This window comes from Meriones unguiculatus, chromosome 16 (assembly GCF_030254825.1).
Source record: "Meriones unguiculatus strain TT.TT164.6M chromosome 16, Bangor_MerUng_6.1, whole genome shotgun sequence".
In the NCBI taxonomy this organism is placed as follows: domain Eukaryota; kingdom Metazoa; phylum Chordata; class Mammalia; order Rodentia; family Muridae; genus Meriones; species Meriones unguiculatus.
In genome coordinates, this window is record NC_083363.1 from 21,299,931 (window position 1) to 21,321,571 (window position 21,641).

At 37.3% G+C, this 21,641-nt stretch overlaps 1 protein-coding gene across 2 annotated transcripts in view; it reads right to left on the reverse strand.

Annotated features, from left to right (window-relative positions):
• Positions 1–21,641, reverse strand: part of Ctnna3 (catenin alpha 3) — a 1,666,920-nt gene that overhangs the window by 504,912 nt on the left and 1,140,367 nt on the right. For both annotated transcript variants that reach the window (XM_060369423.1, XM_060369422.1), the window contains exon 11: positions 20,734–20,890. In XM_060369423.1, coding sequence (XP_060225406.1) covers positions 20,734–20,890 — 157 coding nt within the window. The remainder of the gene's footprint in view (positions 1–20,733; positions 20,891–21,641) is intronic.

A 21,641-nucleotide genomic window follows, 5' to 3' on the forward strand; every position in this document is an offset into this window, starting at 1 on the left:
ATTAAGAACTACTTACATGACCCTAAATAATTTTTGAAAAAAGTTGGAAGAGAATTTTTCCTTCAATTTCCAGGATGCTTGTTCCCCATGGTTCCCCAAAATCAGTGCCAGTCCTACCCATGAGCATCCACCAGCTCTCTACAAATTCAGGGATGTGATTTGGCTAGCCAGAGGTGCTTGAAGTAAGTTAGAACAGCCAGGCACCGTACCACCAGTTGGGCTTCCATCCCAATAACCATAGTTGTTTTTACTCCATCTAGTTTAAAGATCATCCTTCTTGACAGAAAAAAAGCATAAGGAAAACAGGAGTTGAGTGATTCTGTGATTCTTGGCTCTGCCATCTGATTTCTCACCATCCAGTCTAAGCAGGTGGATTCAACCCTTCCTTTATTCTTCTCTGACATCAAAAAGAATTGCATGACTTGTATTGGAAAGGGAACTGAGAACTGCTGTGAGCATAGAATATTGAACTGAAAAGCACAGATCGTATCCAGTGAAGTAGGAAGTGTAGTGAGAATGTTACTAAATGCTGGTTCAAATTCACAAAGAATGAGGAGGCAAGAATAAGGCAAACAGGAGCAACATATTCACGTGAAACAATTAAAAGCTCAGTGGCATCACAATTATGAAACATGAACTAATATTTGAACCAAAGCATGTTTCCTCCTTCGTTTAAAAATAATCCAGTGTGACGTTCCATATACAAGAACTTCATAATGTCGTTTTCACTTCCATTATAAAACCACAGTGAAAGACAGACCAAAGCACCAGACAGGCACACCAATGACAGAGCTGGCAATAGCCTCCTAGACCCACAGGGCTGAAATGGTTCTCCCTAATCTGTATCCATCTCTTCTTCCTAGTACTTGCATGCCAAGGTTAAGCAAGTAATCGTTTCCATGTCTCTGTGCAATAAGCTTCTCTGAGGGTCAGTATTTTTTTTATTAAATTTTTATTTTTATATTAGTTACAGTTTATTTACTTTGTATACCAGCTGTAGCCCCCTCCCTCATCCCCTCCCAATCCCTCCCTCCTTTCCTCATCTCCTCCCTGCCTCTCTCTAAGTCCACGGGTAGGGGAAGACCTCCTCCCCTTCCATCAAGTGTCAGTATCCTCAACATTCACCAGGCTCATTAAAGTCTGGTGGGATCATGTGAAAAAGCCCTCCACTGCTATGAACACAAGTCCTTCCATGGAGAACTGAAAGCCACGGTTTTCATGATTGGCATTTTCACATATTTAATAAAATGAGAAATTTTAAATGACGAAAATGTGGGCATAACTATCAGCGGAAAAGTAAGAAGCATGATGTAGACACTACAAAGTTATAGTCCTGGATTATATATATATATATACATACCATTTATTATACAGTGTTACAGGTACGATAAAAAGCCAGCTTTTAATAAAAATTAATGACCATCATTTTTCTAAAACTACATGAAACCTCATATCTAAAGTTTTCAATTCACATCAATGAAGAACTTGGGCACTTAAAATAACGGATCAACAATTTGTCTCATAATACTAACAGAAAAGGAGTAGGATGTGAAGTAAGGGTAATACCAGACAGATTAAAAAGGAGCGTATAAAAAGCAGTGCTTATACAAAATGGAAGAAGGCTGAAGTGCATTTGCAATGGATTTTGATTTATTGCTGACAGACTGAGAGTTGCTCATTGTCTCCGGAAATATTACCCTATTGTATTTTTACAAATTATGTCGAGCGTGGCAGGGCAACATGTACCTGCAATTCCCGCACTTGGGCAGCTTAGGCTGTACAATCATCAGTCCAAACCTGGTGTAGGGTAAGGAGCATGAATTTTGTCTCAAAGAGTATCTGGTCATGGAGAAATTACCACTCTTGCTTTAAAAAAAAAAAAAAAATTAATCAAAAGTTGTTATGTGATCTTCTCCAGGCTGATAATTGAAATGCACTATGTAAAAAAAAAAAAAAAAAAAAAAAAGAAAGAAAGCAAAAGCAAAAGCAAAAGCAATTTCCTTTGCAAGATTAGTAAGGAAAGCTGCCTGTTGTTACATTTTATTATCTAAAGGAATATAGAAGGCATCAGCTGTGCCCACACTCAGTGCTTCCTCATCAGTCCCCCAAAACGGATCAAATACCTGCCACCCTAAGCCCCACCAACTTGCAATTAAATATATATATTTACTTGTATATTAATACATTACTATTTTCACCAGAGTATCACGCCTTAGACATAAACCTACATGACTCAGAATGATTAAATTATCCCCGAGCCCCCCTTACCCTACCTGCTCTCAGGGTTCTTTATCCAGCCTATGAATTTAGAATTTACATGCTAGAATCCACTTATTTGAGGATAGAAAAGTATTCACAGTAAATAAATAACCTTCATTTAATCAGATCTTATGGGGCCCGATAGGCTAGGGTCAGACAGTAAGGGAGGAGGACCTCCACTGTCAGTGGACTAGGGAAGAGGGATGGGAGCAATGGGCAGGGAGGGTAGGACTAGGAGGAGAGTGGGGAGAGGATCACAACTGGTACACAAAGTGAATAAATTGCGAAAACTAATAAAAAAAAATATCAAATGGCTGAATATGAACAAATTAATATTTATTTATTTAAGAAGTATATAGATGCAGCTCAAATGCAATATGGGACTGTGGTTAAGGAGTGACAATTTATGGCTTGTGTATTTCATTAGTGGTTATATCTACAGAGGTCAATGTATTATTAATCAGTAGCATAGTTCTGGTAACTTACAGGGCCATCCTTGCTACCTGACCACAAATATGTCTGTGTAATTGGGAAATCCAGCTATGCTTTAGTGGAGAAGAGGAAAACTGTATGGGAATTTCATCTTATAGAAAACTTTCCATCACACAGTAATGACTGCAATTTAAAGCAATTTCCTAGCAACTTTACAGGACAGAGAAGTGGATAAAAAGATCATATTTTTACACTATTTCTTGTATCATTTTCACATCCTCCTTCAGTTAATTAGACATTTTGCTAAATAATATATACCATAGATTGCGTAATGGAACATTTCTATACTGAAAATCATGGCAAAACCAAAAAGGAGGCAAGTTTTCAGAATTTCATAGAACACTCTGACAGTGTACCATATATCATCAGGAAATAATTATAATTATGTTCAAAATAAAACAGAAATGTCCTAATAAAGTTATGTGTTAAAATAATATACCTACATAAAGGATGATAAGGAAGTACTTTTAGTTTTGGTTAAATGCCATGATGTCAAGCAAGGAAGAATACATAAACCTGAACATTTGATTCAGGCAAGCCAGGGGACTCTCCCGTGAGACCACTGACCATGGACCATGGCTTATTTTTATGTATTCAACAAAAAAGATTAAAGAAGTGATTGTCTTGTGTTCTTCCACTTCGGAAGAAAAATAGAACTCCACTTTATTTAACATTGAATTAGCTCCACAAGAAGTAATTTGGTGATCTTTACGAGATGCTGCACTATCTGGTGCTAAGTGGTCAGGAACACCGATGGCGAAGTCTACTTCCATAGTTAGGACAGCCAGAGATGGAAACCATATCCTGGATGGCTTAGCAGATCACATTTGCTTTCTTACATCTATGGATCTTAAAAGACTGAAATTAAATCGTTGGTAGGGTTAGATTTTGCTGGCGCCTCTCACAGTCATAATATCTACATGGCCTTGCACTCACTGGTCTCCTTTGCTCTTTGTTTTGTGTGTCTGCTTCCAAATTCCCAATTCTACAAAGACACTGGTCACATTAGATTAAGACCCTTCCTAATGATCCTGCTTTATTTCTTTAAACAGTCTTTCTCTAAATACAGTAAAATTCTGATGCACTGAAGATTAGTCAAATACCGAGTCGCTGAGGTTTAAAACATAATATATAAACGTATTTTTAAAATAACAAAGAATTCCCACCTGTACAGGTTCTTGCTCTAACAACATGGTGGCTTAAGTTCCATCCCTGGTACCCACACAAAGGCAGAGGGAGAGAACTCGCTCCAATGATGTGTGTGTATACACATACACACATACACAACAATATATGCACTAATAGTAAACTAAAGAAGAAATGCTTAAAAGAGAATGTGGTTTTATAATAATAGAAATTTGCTAAGTATGATGAGAGGTGTTAAAGGACATATTGAATAGAGCATCATTTTCCTTTAGTTATAAACAGACTGTATCTGATTGACATGTCTTGTTACACATTTAAAATGAAAACAGCCATCTGATCATGAAGGCAAAGAGACAAGAGAGAACTTTCATATTCTTCAGCTTTCTGTGGAAAATACATCACAAGCCAATAACAGGACAAACTAAACAATTCTCCCCATCTTCCAACACATAATTTGTACTTGTGACATATTTCAAAAGAAAGAGAACAGAGAGTAAGTTGGAATTATACCAATCATAAAGCAGACAAAGACACGGATAATAAAAGCCTGATAGCAATTGGATTATCCTTCCAGACAGACTATATATCAGAAGTCCATGCCTGCAGATCTTTTTTCTGATGACCAACTCCAAAATTTATAAGATATAACAGTGTTTTAAACTCTGTCCTAAAATAAATCACCACTGTCCGTGTAAAAACAATGGCAGAAATGTGATGTTTTATTAACAATGAGTGTAGCCTATATTTAACACACAAATATAGTATTCTTAGTTCTGTTCAAAAGTAAGAAACATTAATGATAATAGTTTTTGATTGTTTTTTCAATTATTTTATTTTTTTCACAATTTATTCATTGTATATACTGAGTGAAGTCCCCTCCCTCACCACCTCCCAGTCCAACTCTCACTCCCTCTTTCCCCCTTTTTCCCTTCCCCTAGTCCACTGAAAGGAGGCATTTTCCACCATTGCCATCTGCCCATAGCTTGTTAAACCTCATCAGGACAGCCTGATTGTTTTATTTTTAATTAACATAGCCCACATGAAAACGTAGATCCCACAGAAACATTTTCTTTTCTTTTCTTTTTTTAAGAGGGGGCAAATGCAGAGTCATGAGAAAAATCACAATGAATTAATGCTTCTTGGTGAGACCTTATGTGCTTATCTTTGCCAAGAAAAAGTAATTTTTACTTTCTACTTGAAATTGATGACAGTTTGGCAGTACTTGGCTAGTGTACATTAAAAGCATGGCAAAAGGACAAGATTTTCATCTTATTCGTATATTTTTTTCTTAAGAGCATACAAGTTTCCCCCTCTATTGTCATGAAAATCATGTAGGTTTGTATCATAAAGTGTTTGAAAGATATAAATCACACACCGCATTACTTGTTAGTGCCTAATTAAGCAGAAAAAATTAAGTTCAGTGAATTACGAAATCAAATTTAAAACACATCAGATTTTACATTAGGAAATAAAGATCTGGGCATGAAAACCTTTAGCAATTAGGAAATGAGTTTCATATTCTACATTGGTAAAAGGCACAGATTGATTATTCTGGGCAGTTATAGAGCTGGAGGAGACCTTGATTTGGACGCAATACTATACCAACAAGAAAATCACTTTGCATAGCTAGACTGAAACTGTGTAGTCTGTCTAGAATACTTAATGTTAGAAACACTTTCTGATTCTGCAAGAAGCCCGCATTGGGTGGATGGATCTCTCTTAGATCGCCACTGGACAGTATAACTATAGAAATGAGTTTATTTACATAAACTGGACCCAGGTAAAACGTTTGCAGATCACCTGAAGAACTGATGTACAGGGAGAACTGATGTGTGGGATGTGCTGACCTGCACTGAGTCACAGCAGCCTGTGGATTCTTACACTGACGTCGCTCCTTGTCCATCCGCTGTTTTCAGGAGACCTGCCACCTTCACTCAGTCAATTAACTGCTCTAGCATCTAAGTAAATCCTCGGGAAATGGGAGGGAGACCTATTTTCCCACACAAATCATTGTTTGATCTAGGTCAAAAGAAATTTCATTCTGCCTCATTCTAATCGGACTAAACTATCCAGCTCTATGTATGTGGAAAACTAAACATTCATAGAGGAAATGACTTTGACATTTTGTTAATTATTTGAACCAACAACTGAAAGAGCAATAATTTGAGAGAGTTACCAGCTAAACTCTATGTAGAAGTAATAAGACTGCTATTTGCTATCATAGAGAATTTGATCCATTGATAATTCTCTGTGCCTAGATACATTAAACATAATCATACATGATCTAGATATTCTAGGTGTAATATAAAATGAGGCTATTAAATGTCTCTTAATTGATTGTATGACATAAATTAGAGGTTAGGCATCTTAATAAAACCTTTTCTTAAATGAATTTTTAAAAAATGCACAAAGGCAAAAATCCAAAAAAATACACACATAATTGTGCACATATGCTGAGAGATTTCTGTTAATAGAATAATCATTGATGAAGAAGTTAATAAATCTATTTAGTAATAGCATCAATGTATACCATACAATCATAATGGATCTTTAATTAATAAATCCAACAAACATAGTCTTAATAAAACTGTAAAATTTTAATTGGTTTAATATTTTATATAATATGACCACTCCCTTAGTAACTTTTAAAACAAAAACTAAATATGATGTAAGCTTAGAAATCAGTATTAAAGAAGCATTTTATATAATATGTGAGAACTATAATGTATAGCTGAGATAAAGAAGTAAGTCAAAAGTTACTTCTTTCTCACTGAATTTGTCATGAATTTACTTGCAAAGCATTTATGTGAAATTGGTTAAAGCACATTGAATCACTGTCATGCAGATAATGCAAATTTGAAGCAGACATTGATTGTACCGAAAATTAAAATGCTGTTATAGAATATTGAACAATGTAGTGTTTGAAAAGAAGGTATTATTATTTTTTATCCCTCCCATGATACTTCCCACATACAGTATTGGAACCTGTCTCCAACACTGAGTTCTTACTTAAATACCTAAGTTGAATAAATTGCTTAAAAGACTATGAAAACTTTACTGGTTGCCCTGAGGTCATTGAATGCTTTAAAATAATTTGTTACCATTAAGTGCTGGATATTTGAAGGCTTCAAGTGTACTAATATTTTATGGTAGGATTTAGCTAACCTACTACAGTTATCACTCCACAATCCAATGCCTATACAGGGAAAACCTCGTACCTCAAACCAAATGATTCCCTTCAAGAAAATCCTGAAGGAAAAAAAAAAAAACCTAGAAAATGCTCTACAAATGAATATGAAGTGATCAATTATTTATAAATTCTGGCTACTTACACATTTTAAAAACTGTAATGGAGAAGCAGATTATTTGTAAACATGAATAAATATTGTGTAGGTAAAAATACAGAGTACTAAAATAGACCTGGACAATGTTTTCCATGTTGTTTTGATTATCATGTGGGTCCTTATAATGAGCTACTATGCCTAAACCCAATAAAACAGTGATAAGAAATTCAAGTAAGAACTGAAAACAGTTACTATCAAATACTGGATGTCAATCCCTTTGCTTGTGGATGGGTAATCTTGATGGCTTTTATGACATTAATCTGTTTCCACAATTTCCACACTTTAATTGTCCTTTGAAAGCTTGTTTTCCCAGTGTGTCTAAGTTCACTGGCCCTCATTTACCATTACATCTCTGGAGTGAAACTGATATTAGCTTTATTGACATAAGAAATGATTAGCTTGTCAAGCCAAAGTTTTAATTAGATGCTTGTTTCAAAGACATTCATTCCAACATTGCTTTCGATCAAGAGAGCCCTGCACATAGTAGCAAAGGAAATCATTTACATTTCCTCTGCTCCTATAAGAAACTTGTCTGCTTTCACTTTGCGATTGCATATCCCAAAGTGGGCATGTTCTACATCCTGATTATTCTGATGATCTTCATTCCCTAATCCAATGAGAGAAAACATCTGTCCTGTAGGTCAGCTCACTGGGAGAGACTTTAATCAAAATCCTAGAGGGTAAATTGTAAAATCCTATGAAGGGTTATAGAAAGGATGTCAGTTGTAGCTAGAAGCAGGACAAAAGCTGAAATTCAATGACCTGGCACAGGAAGAGACTTTATTGTTCTATTTATACACATAAATGTTTTAGTAAAGATTTGAAAATTTTCAAAAGTGCATTTAAAAAAATCTATCCTTTTTTTTCTGACCCTAACCCAAACAAGAGTGAAAAATGGGATAAAATCTCAATAAATACTATTCTAAAATATGACCCTGTGAGTAATAAAAGTTTAGTGTTTTTTTAGGTTTTTTTTTAACATTTAAATGGAGTTTTGCTATTTTATTTTTGTCTTCCTATTTGTTTACTTACTAATTTATTCAGTCATTCACCTTTTCTTCTGATTTTTGAGAACTGGTTTTATGTAGTCCTCGAGAATTTGAACTTACTATGCAGCAAAGAATTACCTTAAATGACTGATTTCTTCTTTCTCGGCTCCATTATTGTCAGTGATGTTGGGTAAACAAAGCATCCTTCTAAAATACATAGTCAAATATGAGCACCAAAATGGAGCACAAGTCTTTAGGGAGCTTCAGATAATAATATACATTGGCCCAGGATGAGCTCTCTATCCCCGAACAGACTGTAATCTATGCTGACTCTCCTTATATCCTTATATTTAGTTTCTATTAGCTAACTTCATTACCATGTTTAATAAAAGCCAAAATAATAGTACAATAGAAAATAATATATCAACCTCAGTAACAACTGCTGGTGTTTTCCACTGGGTCTTTCTCATATATGATTTTATTTTTTGTAGACTTGTGTTTGAAAACGTGCCTGTGCGTAGCTAGGTGCACATAAGAGCAGGTGTCTGAGGAAAGCAAAGGTATCAGATCTCTCTGGACCTTCAGTTACAGGCAGCTATGGCTGTCTAATATGACTGATGGGACTCAAACTTAGGTCTGCGTTGAGAGCAATAAAAACTTTTAACCACTGAGCCGTCTCTCCAGTCCCTCAGTTGGGCTTAAATCTAATTCAGTTTTATCTATGCAATTAATTTATTTTACAGAAATCCGTTCTAACTGGCTTCTTATGATTCTTGATTTTGCTTGTCAACTTGACTGTTTCTGGAATGAACTAAATGGCAAACTTCTGTCTGTTCCTGTGAGGGATTTCCTAAATCAGATTATTTGAAGTGGGGAGACCCACCCTAGAGTAGGGAGCACCTTCAGTGGGCTGGGGCAGCCTAGAAGAAAGGAAACCGAAGGATGAAACATTACATCTCTCCTCCTTGTCATTCCCCTGCAAGTCCCTGCTGCTGCTACTGCTCTCTTCCTTTAATGGTATTACAAACAACTTGTTTGGGCTTCCAATGTATTGTGAAGACCTGCAGCTTTCCAGAACTCCTGCAGGCCAGAATGGGACTGTTGAGCCAATTGCCCTGTAGAATGAGCAGCTATTGAATCACTGTGTTCTCCTGTGTGAGGACTATGCGGACCTTTGCAGGTGTTACCCTGTTTAATATATATTCCTCCTGTCAGGTCTGTTCCCTGAGAAATTCTAAATAATATAGGTTTCTCCATCCAAGGAGGGAAAAAGCAATCATCAATGGCAAAAATGAGGCAGAGGAAAGTCATCCCTGATCACCAAACATGTCCAAGTGTGACATCTGACATAGCTCCCAAGGTAATACTTCAATAATTTTTGGTTAACTGGAGTGTAGCAGTCACGTGGGTAGACAAAATATCTTCCCAGGTCAAGAGACTGCATGCTTTTTTTCTTTGTAAAAAGAACAAAGCTCTCTATCCAGGCATGTTTGCAATTCCACATAATAGAGAGTACGATAAAACATAGAATATAAGCGAAAACTCATTAAAAGCAACCCAAAAGCATATTATCAAGCATTGAACTGTCCCACTATGAAAAAAAGTTTTCTAAATTTTATCTCAAAGGCAAATAATAAAAAGAAAGATTGTCCAGTTATTACCTAGCTAGCGTTTTAACAAAGGCCTGCAAGTATATGTCTTGGATACTGTTCAAGGCAATTTAAACTCATTCATCTTAATATAATATCTAATAGTACAGAGACACTTCTGTCTGTTCTATTAACTGTTATATCTCTAGGAACTTAAAACTGCCTATTGCCTTACAGGACCTCACCAAATATTTATTAATAAATATCAAATGAAGACATGACTGAGTTGTTAACATGTTGAAGTAGGCCATTTAAAAAACGAGAGATACCTTTTTTACTTCTAAAGTATCATATGTATGAGGCAAGTGGTAGGACATTCAATCCTAAATATACTCAAATCCTTCCAAATTGACTTTTCTTTATACTCATCCTCTTCGAAGACTAAATAAATCTTTCTTGATGTCAGTCTTGCAATACTATAATCTACGCTATCAGCAATCTAAAACCATGCAAAGCATTGCTAATAACTTAGTTGCCATCTCTCTGTAATACATCTCTTGATCTTTCATGCAACTGAAATTCTGTATCCTTTAACCACCATTGCACTATCTCCATCTTCCAGTGCCCCAGCGACCACCGTCACGCTCAGCTGCTGCAAACTGAACTCTTGAAAACACGCACTTTTTAGCTTTACTTTTGAAGTACATTGTGGAACTTTCATGACATGGATTCTTGAGTCAATCTGTAAGCAGCGGTTTAACTGGCTATAGTTCTTCACGAACTCGGTTGTCAAGCTGGCTCAGTAGGTAAAAGTACCTGGTGCCAAGCCTGACAACCTGAGTTTAATCGCTGACTCACATGGCAGGAGGAGAGAACCACCACTGAAAAGGGTAAGCTGTCTTCTGGTGTACAAACACACACGAAATAAACAAATATAGCTCACTTTCAAAAATCCGCCAAGAATCTCTCAAAATCCCTAACTCTGTGTCAAATGTTACTTGCAAGCATAATTTTGTGTTTTTCGGACTGTGTGCTTATGCACTCTTGTGAGGAATGAGAGGGGTTCTGCATTCTAGCTCCTGGGAGGACTTTTGAAAAAAAAAATAAAAAAAGTAAGTAAAGACTGTCTTGCTGTCACTTACCTTCAATTGTAGCTCAATGACTAGGAAAAATGTTCTAGACTGGCTGAATTGAGGTATTTTGTTGTTGGTGGTTTTGTTTTGATTTTGTTTTTGTTTTTTGGCAAAATGAGCCTTGCCTTCTGCTCTTCAATTGTCTTTTTGGATTCCCCTTATAAATCCTTTCATCATGGAAGTTACACTGATTAAATTATGTGCTTCATGATACGAATGCATGGCCTTAGAATTGAGACAACATCCAGACATCACTAAATAAAAATGAGAGTGTAAGGCTGATTTTCATTTTGTTTAGTGGAAGCCCTTTGTTAATATAACTAACTAGTTGGCTCGCTTCATATAGTTTATTAATAAGGTATGCATAGATAATGAGACATCTTCAAGGAAATATTTTACCAAAAAAAAATGTAGTTCATCATGCATAGATTTTGTAAGCAGGAAGCTGGTATTCCGAAGAACCGGGAAACCATCTGTCATGTTGTTATACGAGACTTAAATCCTTAGTGCACTTAATACTGTTGATGATTGTTCCCACTCTGCCTTAAAGTGACAGGGAAAATGTTCATCAAACTGATTTTGACAAAGGCAAAAAAGGACTTCCAACTGTAGCTGTCTACAGAGAGGGGCATAATACCCTACCTACAGTCTTGTCATATCTGAATCGTTCATTCCAGTGAGAGAGTCTTAAGTGAACTTGACTTTTAGTACATGGAATTATGCGTGAGAAATTCCAGTTCACATGCTGAGGTTCTTTTCAGTCATATAAGTACAGGTAGTAATTCAAAACATAATTAGCAATAAAGGGATAATGGATGACATTTGGGGAGCCTAGTCCATCATTTTTTAATACAGGCTTTGTCCCATTCCTTATACAGATACTTAGGTAAATTTGCACATACAGTTTCTGAACAGTCTCTGAAAAGGTTGAAGAATGAAATGTGACCTCATGAAAATAATAGCTCAGAGATCAGGAAAAGCAAAACTAGCCATGACAAGGCTGCTCCTTGACTGTAGAGACTAGCATATAGGATCCTTGCTGTATATCAGCTCAGGACTCTGATAAAGAAGAGCTTCTATTCCTAGTATATGAAGAGTTGGTGCAGTAGTTTGAATAAGGATGACCCCATCGATTCATGTGTTTGAATGTTTGGTCCATAGAGACCAGCACTGCTAGAAGGTGTGGCCTTGTTGGAGTGAGTGTGGCTCTATTGGAGAAAGTGTGTCACTGTGTGTCACTGTGGAGGCAGGCTTTGTGGTCTCATACACTTAAGGTATAGGCCTAGTGTGGCAGTCTCAGTCTGCTGTGTATGGATCAAGATGTAGAACGCTCAGATCATTTTACAGCAACAAGTCTGCCCGCGTACTGTCATGCTGCTCGTTAAACCTCTGAAACTATTAGCCAATCCTAATTAAAGATTTTCCTTTATAAGAGTTGCCATGGTCATGGTGTCTCTTCTCAGCAATAAAGCCCAACTAGGCTGCCAAGTCATTTAACCTGAGATAGGATTCCTTCAGGCAAGTGACCTGCAGCTTCTGGTTACTGTATTTTTATGTGCTAGTCAAGTTTTAAATCTTTTAGACATAGTAGTAGAACAAAACAAGGTATAAAAAACATCTTCTGTGAAATGTTTGCTATCATGTGTTATATTGGGTTGTTTCTCTTTCATTTTTAATTATTTATTTGTCTATTTGTTAAATAAATAATTATTTAATTATTTATTGTTTGTTTATTATTGCAATTTATTCACTTTGTATCCTGGCTGTGGACCCCTTCCTCTTCTCCCAGTCCCACGCTCTCTCCCTCCTCCTCTCCTTCCCTCTGACCCTAGAGTGTCAGGTCTCTATCAGGACTGGCTGCATTACCTTCCTCTGTGGCCTGGCAAGGCTGCACCCCCCAGGGTGAGGTGATCAAAGAGCCAGCCACCGAGTTAATGCTTGAGATAGCCCCTGCTTTCCTTACTAGGAACTCCATTTGGAGACTGGGGCTACATCTGGGCAGGGGCTTTAGGTCCTTGGTTGGGGTATCAGTTTCGGCAGGGTCACCTGGGCCCAGCTTTTTTTGGCTCTGTTGGTCTCCTTGTGGAGCTTCTGTCTCCTCCAGGTCTTTATATTTCCCCCCTTCTTCCATTAGATTCACTCTGCCCAAAATATGGCTATAAGCCTCAGCATCTGCCAAGATCAGTAGAGTCTTTCAGACGTCCTCTGCTTTAGGCTCCTTGTCTGTTCCTTGTCTTCTCCCACTTTCGGTATCTTTCCTGTTTGCCCTTCTGAATGAGGACTGAGCACCTTCCCTAGGGTCCTTCTTCTTGCTTAGTTTATTTAAGACTATATATCTTGGTATGTTATATGTATATTATAAATCTGATTCTAAGAACCATGTTTAGCAAGACATCACCATTTTCCACAGAAATCGCCTTGAATTCTGGATTTGGTATCCTAAAACTGATACACTACACAATGCTATTTAAAAAGCTTAGGTGTTGTTTTTCTTTTGTTCTTGTTGTTTTCTTTCAAGAGTTCAAATATCTCATGGGTATATTCATTGCTCTCTTTAGTTCAGTTTACTACTTCCTGTATTTTCTTCAGGGTTGGTTTATTGGCTAATTTTTTCATGTTGTTTACTTTCTGGAAACTTTTCCTTTGTCTCTGAACTATGGTGGTTAGTTTTTCTGGGTATATTATTCTAGGCTGGACATCATGGTATATCCAATTATTCATTGAGAAATCAGAGGAGGGAAGTAGCAAACAGTCCAGTTCATTATGAGGCATATGAAACACAACAAGTCCAGCATGAAATTGCTAGCTTAAAGGTACAGTAGTGATACGTATTCCTTGGCTGGAACCAACCACTCTTTAATTAGTCCTATGACCCACAGAACAAAAGGGAAATTACACCTGGTATTAGAAAACTAGCCAAATATACAAGCTAATGAAGTCATGGATCTTGGAGATGGACCTCTAACAATCACCAATTTACTAAATTAGCAAAATCCCTAAAATAAGTTCTAAATATTTGTCCTTCTACCCATAGATAAATGTAGTATTTAAACTTCGAGGAAACTTCTTTTTTTTAATTTCTAGGGTTTTTTTTATTTGTAATTTTCAGTCTACTCATATACTTTGTAAATTTAATAGAGAAAATTGTTAAGGGAATGAAATATACAAATACAAATATGCTCTGTGAAAGTATTAATGATTATAGATTGATGAATTCAAAATTGCTAAATATATGAAATATATGATATATTTTGTCTGTAAACAGTATGAACCATAGTATTTCTTTTTTTTATTTATTCATTTTACCTCCCAATCCCAGGACCCTCCCTCCTTTTTTCCCTCCCTCCATCTTCCCCTTCTGCTCAGAAGAAGGGAGCTGCCCTACAAACTCATGCTAACACATCAAGTCACATCAGGCCAAACAAGGCAGCTGAGCTAGGGAAACATGGTACAAAAGCAGGCAACTGCGTCCATGTCAGAGATAGCCCCGACTAGGGGACCTACATGAAGAACAAACTGACAGTTTAGCTACAGTGTGTCTGTGGGGCAGGAGTAAGGTCCAGTCTATGTATGTTCTTTGGTTGTTTCAGTCTCTGTGAGTCCCCAAGGGCCTAAATTAGTTGCCTCTGTTGATCTACTTGTGGAATTCTTACCCCCTCTGGTCCCTCTATTCTTCCCCCAACTCTTCCACAAGAGTAATAACCTCTACCTAATGTTTGGCTGTGAGTCTTATCATCTGTTTCTATCTGCTGTTAGGTGGAGCCTCTTAGAGGACAGTTATGGTAGGCTCTAGTCTGCAGTCATAACAGAGTATCATCAATAGTGTCAGGGGTTGGCTCTCTCCCATGGGGTGGGTCTCCAGTTGGGCCAGTCATTGGTTGGCCATTCCCTCAATCTATACTCCATCTTTATTCCTAGAAATCTTGTAAGCAGGGTAAGTTTTGGGACAAAGGTTTGGTGGGTGGGTTGCTGTCTCCCTTCCTCCACTGGAAGTCCTGACCGGCTATAGGAGGTGGTTATTTCAATCTCCATGTCCTATGCAGCTAGGAGTCTCAGCTAGAGTCACCTCCGTATCCTCCCAGGGGCCTATCCTGTTGCAGGTCTCCAGCTTGTTCCAGAGATGTTTCCTCATCCTTTTCTCTTCTCTCTCCCAACCCTCTCACCTCCCAACCATGCTCTCCTCACACCTGACCCCCACCCTTGTTCCCCTCTCACCCACTTCTGATGTCTACTTTATTTCCTCTTCTAAGTGAGATTCACGCTTTCTCCCTTGGGCCCTCCTTGCTACTTAGCTTCTTTGGGTTTGTGAATTGTAGTATGGTTATCCTGCCTTATATGGCTAATACATGATTATAAGTGAGTACACAACATGTGTGTCTTTCTGGGTCTGTGTTGCCTCACTCAGAATGATACTTTCTAGTTCCATCCATTTTTTTGCAAGGAACTTCTTTTTTCAACAGATAGACACCACTACAGAAAACCACAACCAAACAAAATGCAGAGATATGGAGAAACAACTCCACACCTAAAGCTCAGGGAAAATTTAGGAAGATGAGGAAGAATGATCCTTACATCCAGAACATCAGGAAGTTAGCTCTAAGATTGCACTACCAAGTAAAGTCAGTAAATTTAGGGACCCATAAATTCTCAAGAATATGACTGCCTAAATACAAGCTCAGTATAGATAGTAACAGTAAACATGTCAAAGTGGATGAGGGAAAGCCTATGAAGCCTCAACCCTATACAAAGAACTATAGAAAATAAAGATACACTGAGAGTGGAAGAAAGAATCTTCCCTAGGAAAGAATATACCAATTAGTTATCCAATGCAAAACATTCAACCCTGAAAACATGCAGAAATTAACCGACAGATTATTGAGCAGGCTGTACTTACGTATTTAAGAATATATATCTTCCTACAATAACAACTAATAAAAAGAGAGGCCACAGATTTGGAAGAGAGCAAGAAGGGGTATATGGAAGGATTAAGAAAGGGAAGGAAAAATGATAAAGTGATAGATTTTTTTTTTTAAGTTCAAGACTTTAAGTATACAGATAAATCATCTATCTGACTCATGTCCCTCAAACCAACCAGGTCCTTTTATAGGTTCTCTCTTTTTTTTTTTTTTTTTTTTTTGGTGTGTTTTCCAGTATTTCAAGATTCATTTTAACAATTCACTTAAGCAGCTTACTTTTAAACAGTTCCCCAAATATCCTGACATTGCAACAGCATTAATTATGCATGCCTTTTTTTTTCAATAATTATGACACTTTTAGAAGAAGTGAGAGAGGGGGCTGTGGCATTTAGAAAGAAGAGAATCTGTATATTAGATTGTGGGTTTCCTGAAATAAGAGTGTTGTGGTTTTCCTTTCCTTTTCTGTTATATAGAAGACTGCCTTATACACAGTAAACATCAACTAACTTTTACCAACATATTTAGCTTTGCTCATTTATGTATATATGAGGATTGTACATATTTTATCCTAATTACTTTCCTCCCCAACTCCTCTCTATTCACAGTCCCTTTCCTATCCATGCAGCTTTGTGTTCCCAATTTTTAAAAACCCATCAAGTCAAACAACTGGTTCCCAAATGGTCTTGGATGTGTAGCCATTAACCAAACTATAATTTTTCTACTAGAGGAGCACATATTAAAGCCAGTCCTGAATATACCCGATAAAACAGGGTTAGATGAAAGGGGAGGAGGTCAGTGGACTTGGAAAGGGGCAGAGAGGAGACAAGGGGGAGGGAGGGTGGGATTGGGAGGGAATGAGGGAGCGGGATACAGCTGGGATACAGAGACAAAAAAATGTAACTAATATCAAGCCAATAGGTCCTTAGCTAGGGTTAGAAATGTGAGACTTTTGTCTGGAATGATGTTACACAAGCCTTGTGGATACTGTCAAAGCCTCTGTAGTTAATAGGTACACAAACATCCTGCAGTGTCCAGAAGGTACTGGTAGCCATCTGGATCATTGAGTCTTTCTGCCCAGTCCTTGGCAATGTTTCTTGATCTTGGATGGGGAGGCGTAGAATACAGATATCCCATATAAAGCTTTATAGATTATGACTTTAAACATCACATATATTTTAAAGGAGGTATCTATATTTAATGCCTTTAACCAACGGAAGTTTCACTTGGATATAAGTTAAACAAAAATCCAGTGTGTGTGTGTGTGTGTGTGTGTGTCTGTGTGTGTGTGTGTGTGATTTGAAAGAATGTGGCTCCCATAGGCTGGTAGGGAGCGGCACTATTAGGAGGCATGACCTTGTCGGGTTACCTGTGGTACTGTTGAAGGAAGTACATCACTGTGTGTGGGGTCGAGGTCTCAGATGCTCTAGCCAGGCCCAGTGTGGTACTCTCTTCCTGTGGTCTGGATGCAGAACTTTCAGCTACCTGTCCAGCACCATGTCTGCCTGCGTTCTGCCATGCTTCCACCCGTCATGACAGTGAACCATATCACTAAGCCTCTGAACTATAAGCCAGCCCCAATTAAATCTTTTCCTTTATACGAGCTCTTATGGTTGTGGAATCTCTTCACAGCAACAGAAACCCTAAGGATGATCTTCTACCATAATGCCTACCTCACAAATACCACATTCAGATTTAGTAGTGTTTTATATGCACCTAATTCAACATTTTGATTTAGCTAACATGTCATTATTTGGCATTAGTTTATGAAGAACCATAGAAATCTATTTATTTTAATTTTCCTTTGTCAGATGATATAGATTACAACTTTGTAGAAGCCAAAGGTCATGATGATAATGATACCATAAACAAAAAGGCTAGCTTTAGTGCAGTTTTGGTGACAGTGTCGAGTTATCTTTGTGTTGCTGTGTCAGGGTCACAGGGTCTTGTGATGATTAATGAGAAATGTTACTTTTCATGGTATGAAGTTTTTTCAAACCATTAATTCCAGAACTTAACACATTTGACAAAAGGATAACATACAGACACTGACAAATGAATGTCGACACAAGATTTTAAAAAGAAATATATCCTATTTAGTAAATGCATAGTTTGAGCCTCCAAGGACATGTAAGGGATGGAGACTTGATCTGAAATATTAGCATTGCATATAAATAAAATTGTAATTATTAAGGGTGGTATGGACATGGAAGTAAGGGATTCTCAGGTTCTTTGCAATCCTCTTGTGGCTCCTCTTTCTTATGATCACCTTGTCTTGGGATTCTTGTAATTATCCTCCCACAACTTTTCTATTACTTGGGTAACTAGTGTTAAAATTTTTAGATGACAGGACAGTCTAGTAACAAAAAGTTTATCAATATCTTTTCCCTCTCATCCTTGATATGGATATTCTGGAGGACTTTACAAAAATTCTCTTAAAATCTAGAAGCCTGAGCTGGTGTGGTGGTGCATGCCTGTGACCCCAGAACTTGGGGGGGCAGAGGCAGAAGGATCTCTGTGAGTTCAAGGCCAGCCTGGTCTACAATACAAGTCCAAAACAGCCAACACTACACAGAGAAATCCTGTCTCAAGAACCTAATTAATTAATTAAAAGAAAATTTAGAAGTCTAATTTTCACTGGGTAATTCACAACTCAAATCCTTTAGGGACTGTTTATTATTTGACCTACTTTATAAGTAGATGAATTAGAGTCTGAATACAAACACATATCTTAAAATGGTGTTAGAGACAGTCTTTCACTGTTGAACATACTAGCAAATTCTAAGAAATCTGTCCTGAAAATACCCAGCTTGAGAGTGACTTCCACATTTAAGCTTCATGAACCACCTGAATTGGCCACCTGAAAGCACAGGTCTATCTATCACTTAACCCGAAATCTTTTATTTCTGATTTCTAGGTTGGTACTGAAATAATATGTGTGGCCGGGTATGTTCTTTTTCCCCAATTTGACTAGGAATATCCCAAGAAAGGAACAATCATCTACAGGAACATACACTGAAAAAGTTTCATGCTAGAAGAAGAATCATTGAAGCCCAGGTGACATCCACATATACAAACTCACAAAGACCAGAACATGACACATCTGTAGAAATGTCACGGTGTTTTGAGCAAACTTTGCTCATCTGTTCAACAACGACTCACCTTCCTCCCCTGTGCTCTCTTTGCTAATGAAATTCTCAGTTTGTTTATATAAATGACTAACCATAGCAGCTGAATTATGAGGATGACTGAGCCCAGGGACTTGCTGGATCCTGTGTATAACTGCTGATAATATCACCTGTTATGCATTTATCAACTCAGCTCAGTGATAGCACACTAGAGTCCATGTATTTCAACTATAAAAGTCAGCAAGTGCTACAGACTGGCACTAGCATTATGGGCTGTTCCCATGTCACTTTTGTGATGTCACCATTGTGAAATAATCATGAAAAAATTCCTTTTATTGGTTTAAAAAGGGCAAGGAACAAAGTTCTGTTCTATAATGAATAATATATATGTATATGGTTGTATATACATATATCTGTGTGTGTCACAAAAATTTTAAATTACAATTATGATAATAAAAGTGCTGAACAGAAAAGATCAAGAGTTAGCTGCATCAGCCAGATTTGGGGCCATTTATCTTTTCTGAAATACATTTTCTAAATTTTCAAGCTTTTAATTCAATAAAAATCAAGTTATTTAAAGTAATTAGAATACAATATTATCATTAATGAAACATTAAAATACATTGTATTTCTGGCATAATTTCTTAGAATGGCTTAGTGGGCACATGTGAAAGTAACCAATTAATCAGAGTAGGCTATATCCCATCAGAAGACCTTAATAAACTGATATCAGGGATCCACGTGAATGTGTATGCTATTATAAAGGTATGGTACCATATTCTAAGACTGTCCTTTCGTAAAAACAGAAATAAGAAAACAGATCATTTACTTTAAATAGGTTACTTTTTAAGGTAATAAAAATGATGAACAACATTTATCTGTTTGCTCTGACAACCGAATAATTAAAACCCAAGTCACATTTCCAAGGAGAGCCTTTGTGGGCCTGTGTCCACTCTGGCGGAATCCCGTCCTAGCCTGCTTGAGAGAGTCCTCTGTGCTTCCCAGGAAGTCTGAAACCCATCTGTTGCTTTCTGTGACATAGCTAGGAGTGTAGAGTGTTTATCAGATTCTTTAAATTAGAAAGACCAAATGCCATTATTGGAAGCTGAGATGCCATATTATATATTTCTATCCATCATCTATTTATCTAGCTCATGTGTGTTGTGTGTGTTTTCCTGAGTGAATATAGTATTAGTTAAAAATCAAATACAGGAAAAATAAAATATATACATATATTAAGTATATTGAGGCATGTGAATTTATTAAAGACAGGGAAAGCCTAAAATGTCCAACTCTACTTCCCATCATAATCTAGAGAAGTAACTTTTAAAGACACAAAGACAGTTGAGAAAATGAAAATACACTGCCAGAAATGAGACTCATAACAGTAGATGGACCACCAAGCACACTTGTACCTCTAGAGCTCACACCTACTCCACCTCCAGACACTCAAGAATAAAGGACCCTTTATATAGTACAAGTTACTTATAATCACTCTTAACCTATTGCATCAAGTAGCTGATGTGGGGGCACAGTGCAAGACGGCACGTTTCACCAAGCCTCAAGATTTTAGTTTGATTCTAAGAAGTCAAATGGTGCAAGGAGAAAACGGAAAGTAATCTTCTGATTTTCAAGTATGTACCATAGCAGGTGCTGGCACACATGAACATACTTACACAGATAAATTAAAAAGAAATATTGACAACAGTATATGTATGGAGTAAAAAAGAAAAAGTTTACCAGACACAGCCAGGAAGTCATCAATGCTGGTGATGTCATCCACAGCTTCAGTGAGAATACGAAGGTAATGTTCCCACGTGCGCTTGTATATTTCCATGGTGTTTTTGACTACTTTGCTCTTGGGTCTTGATGCCAAGGCAAGTGCAGCATTTATGATCTGTAAAGACATAGGTGAGGTTTACATTGTTATTTCCTTTTGAAAATAGCAGCCAGTGTTCAGATGGCAGATAGTCTGTCTTTTTTCCTGTTTGCATTATTAAATTGAATATCCTTAACACCTGGGTGAATGGTAGATGTATAGTTTCTAGGTTCTCTCTATGTATGGTCTTTGGTTGATGCATCTGTCTCTGCAGTTCCCCCTGTGCCCAGGTTTTTTGGCATTGTTCACTCATGCCATCTTCCATCTTGCTTCCTTTCATTGAAAATCAACTTGAAGGCACAACCTTGGAAGAAGAGTGACATCCTTTCACTAGTTAAAATTATATTGATACCAAGTATTATTTTAACCATTTGTTCTGAAAAAAATCAACAAAATTTATGTTATAGTTGCATCACTTGACTGCTTTCCTTCCACTTGAGACTATATCACTTTGTTCATGAATTAGTTGGAGGAGGTGACATCCTCACTCTCACTCTCCAACACTGATGGTCACTCTTGAACTTGTTATAGCAAATGCTTTTCTGAAGCTGGCCTGTAGTGCTAGAAGAATGATAGGCTGAGATTTTAAATAGCGTACAGCACTTAAAAATAAAGATCACAACCAATACGGGGTAATGTAGGAGCTACCTCCAAAGGTGTCTGTGCATGGAAAGGGTTTGCTGCTTCAGGAAGAAAGGCATCTGAAAGAATACAATACAAAAAAATCGGTAGCAGTTGGTTAGGGTAAGTGGTAATTTTGTTTGTGTGT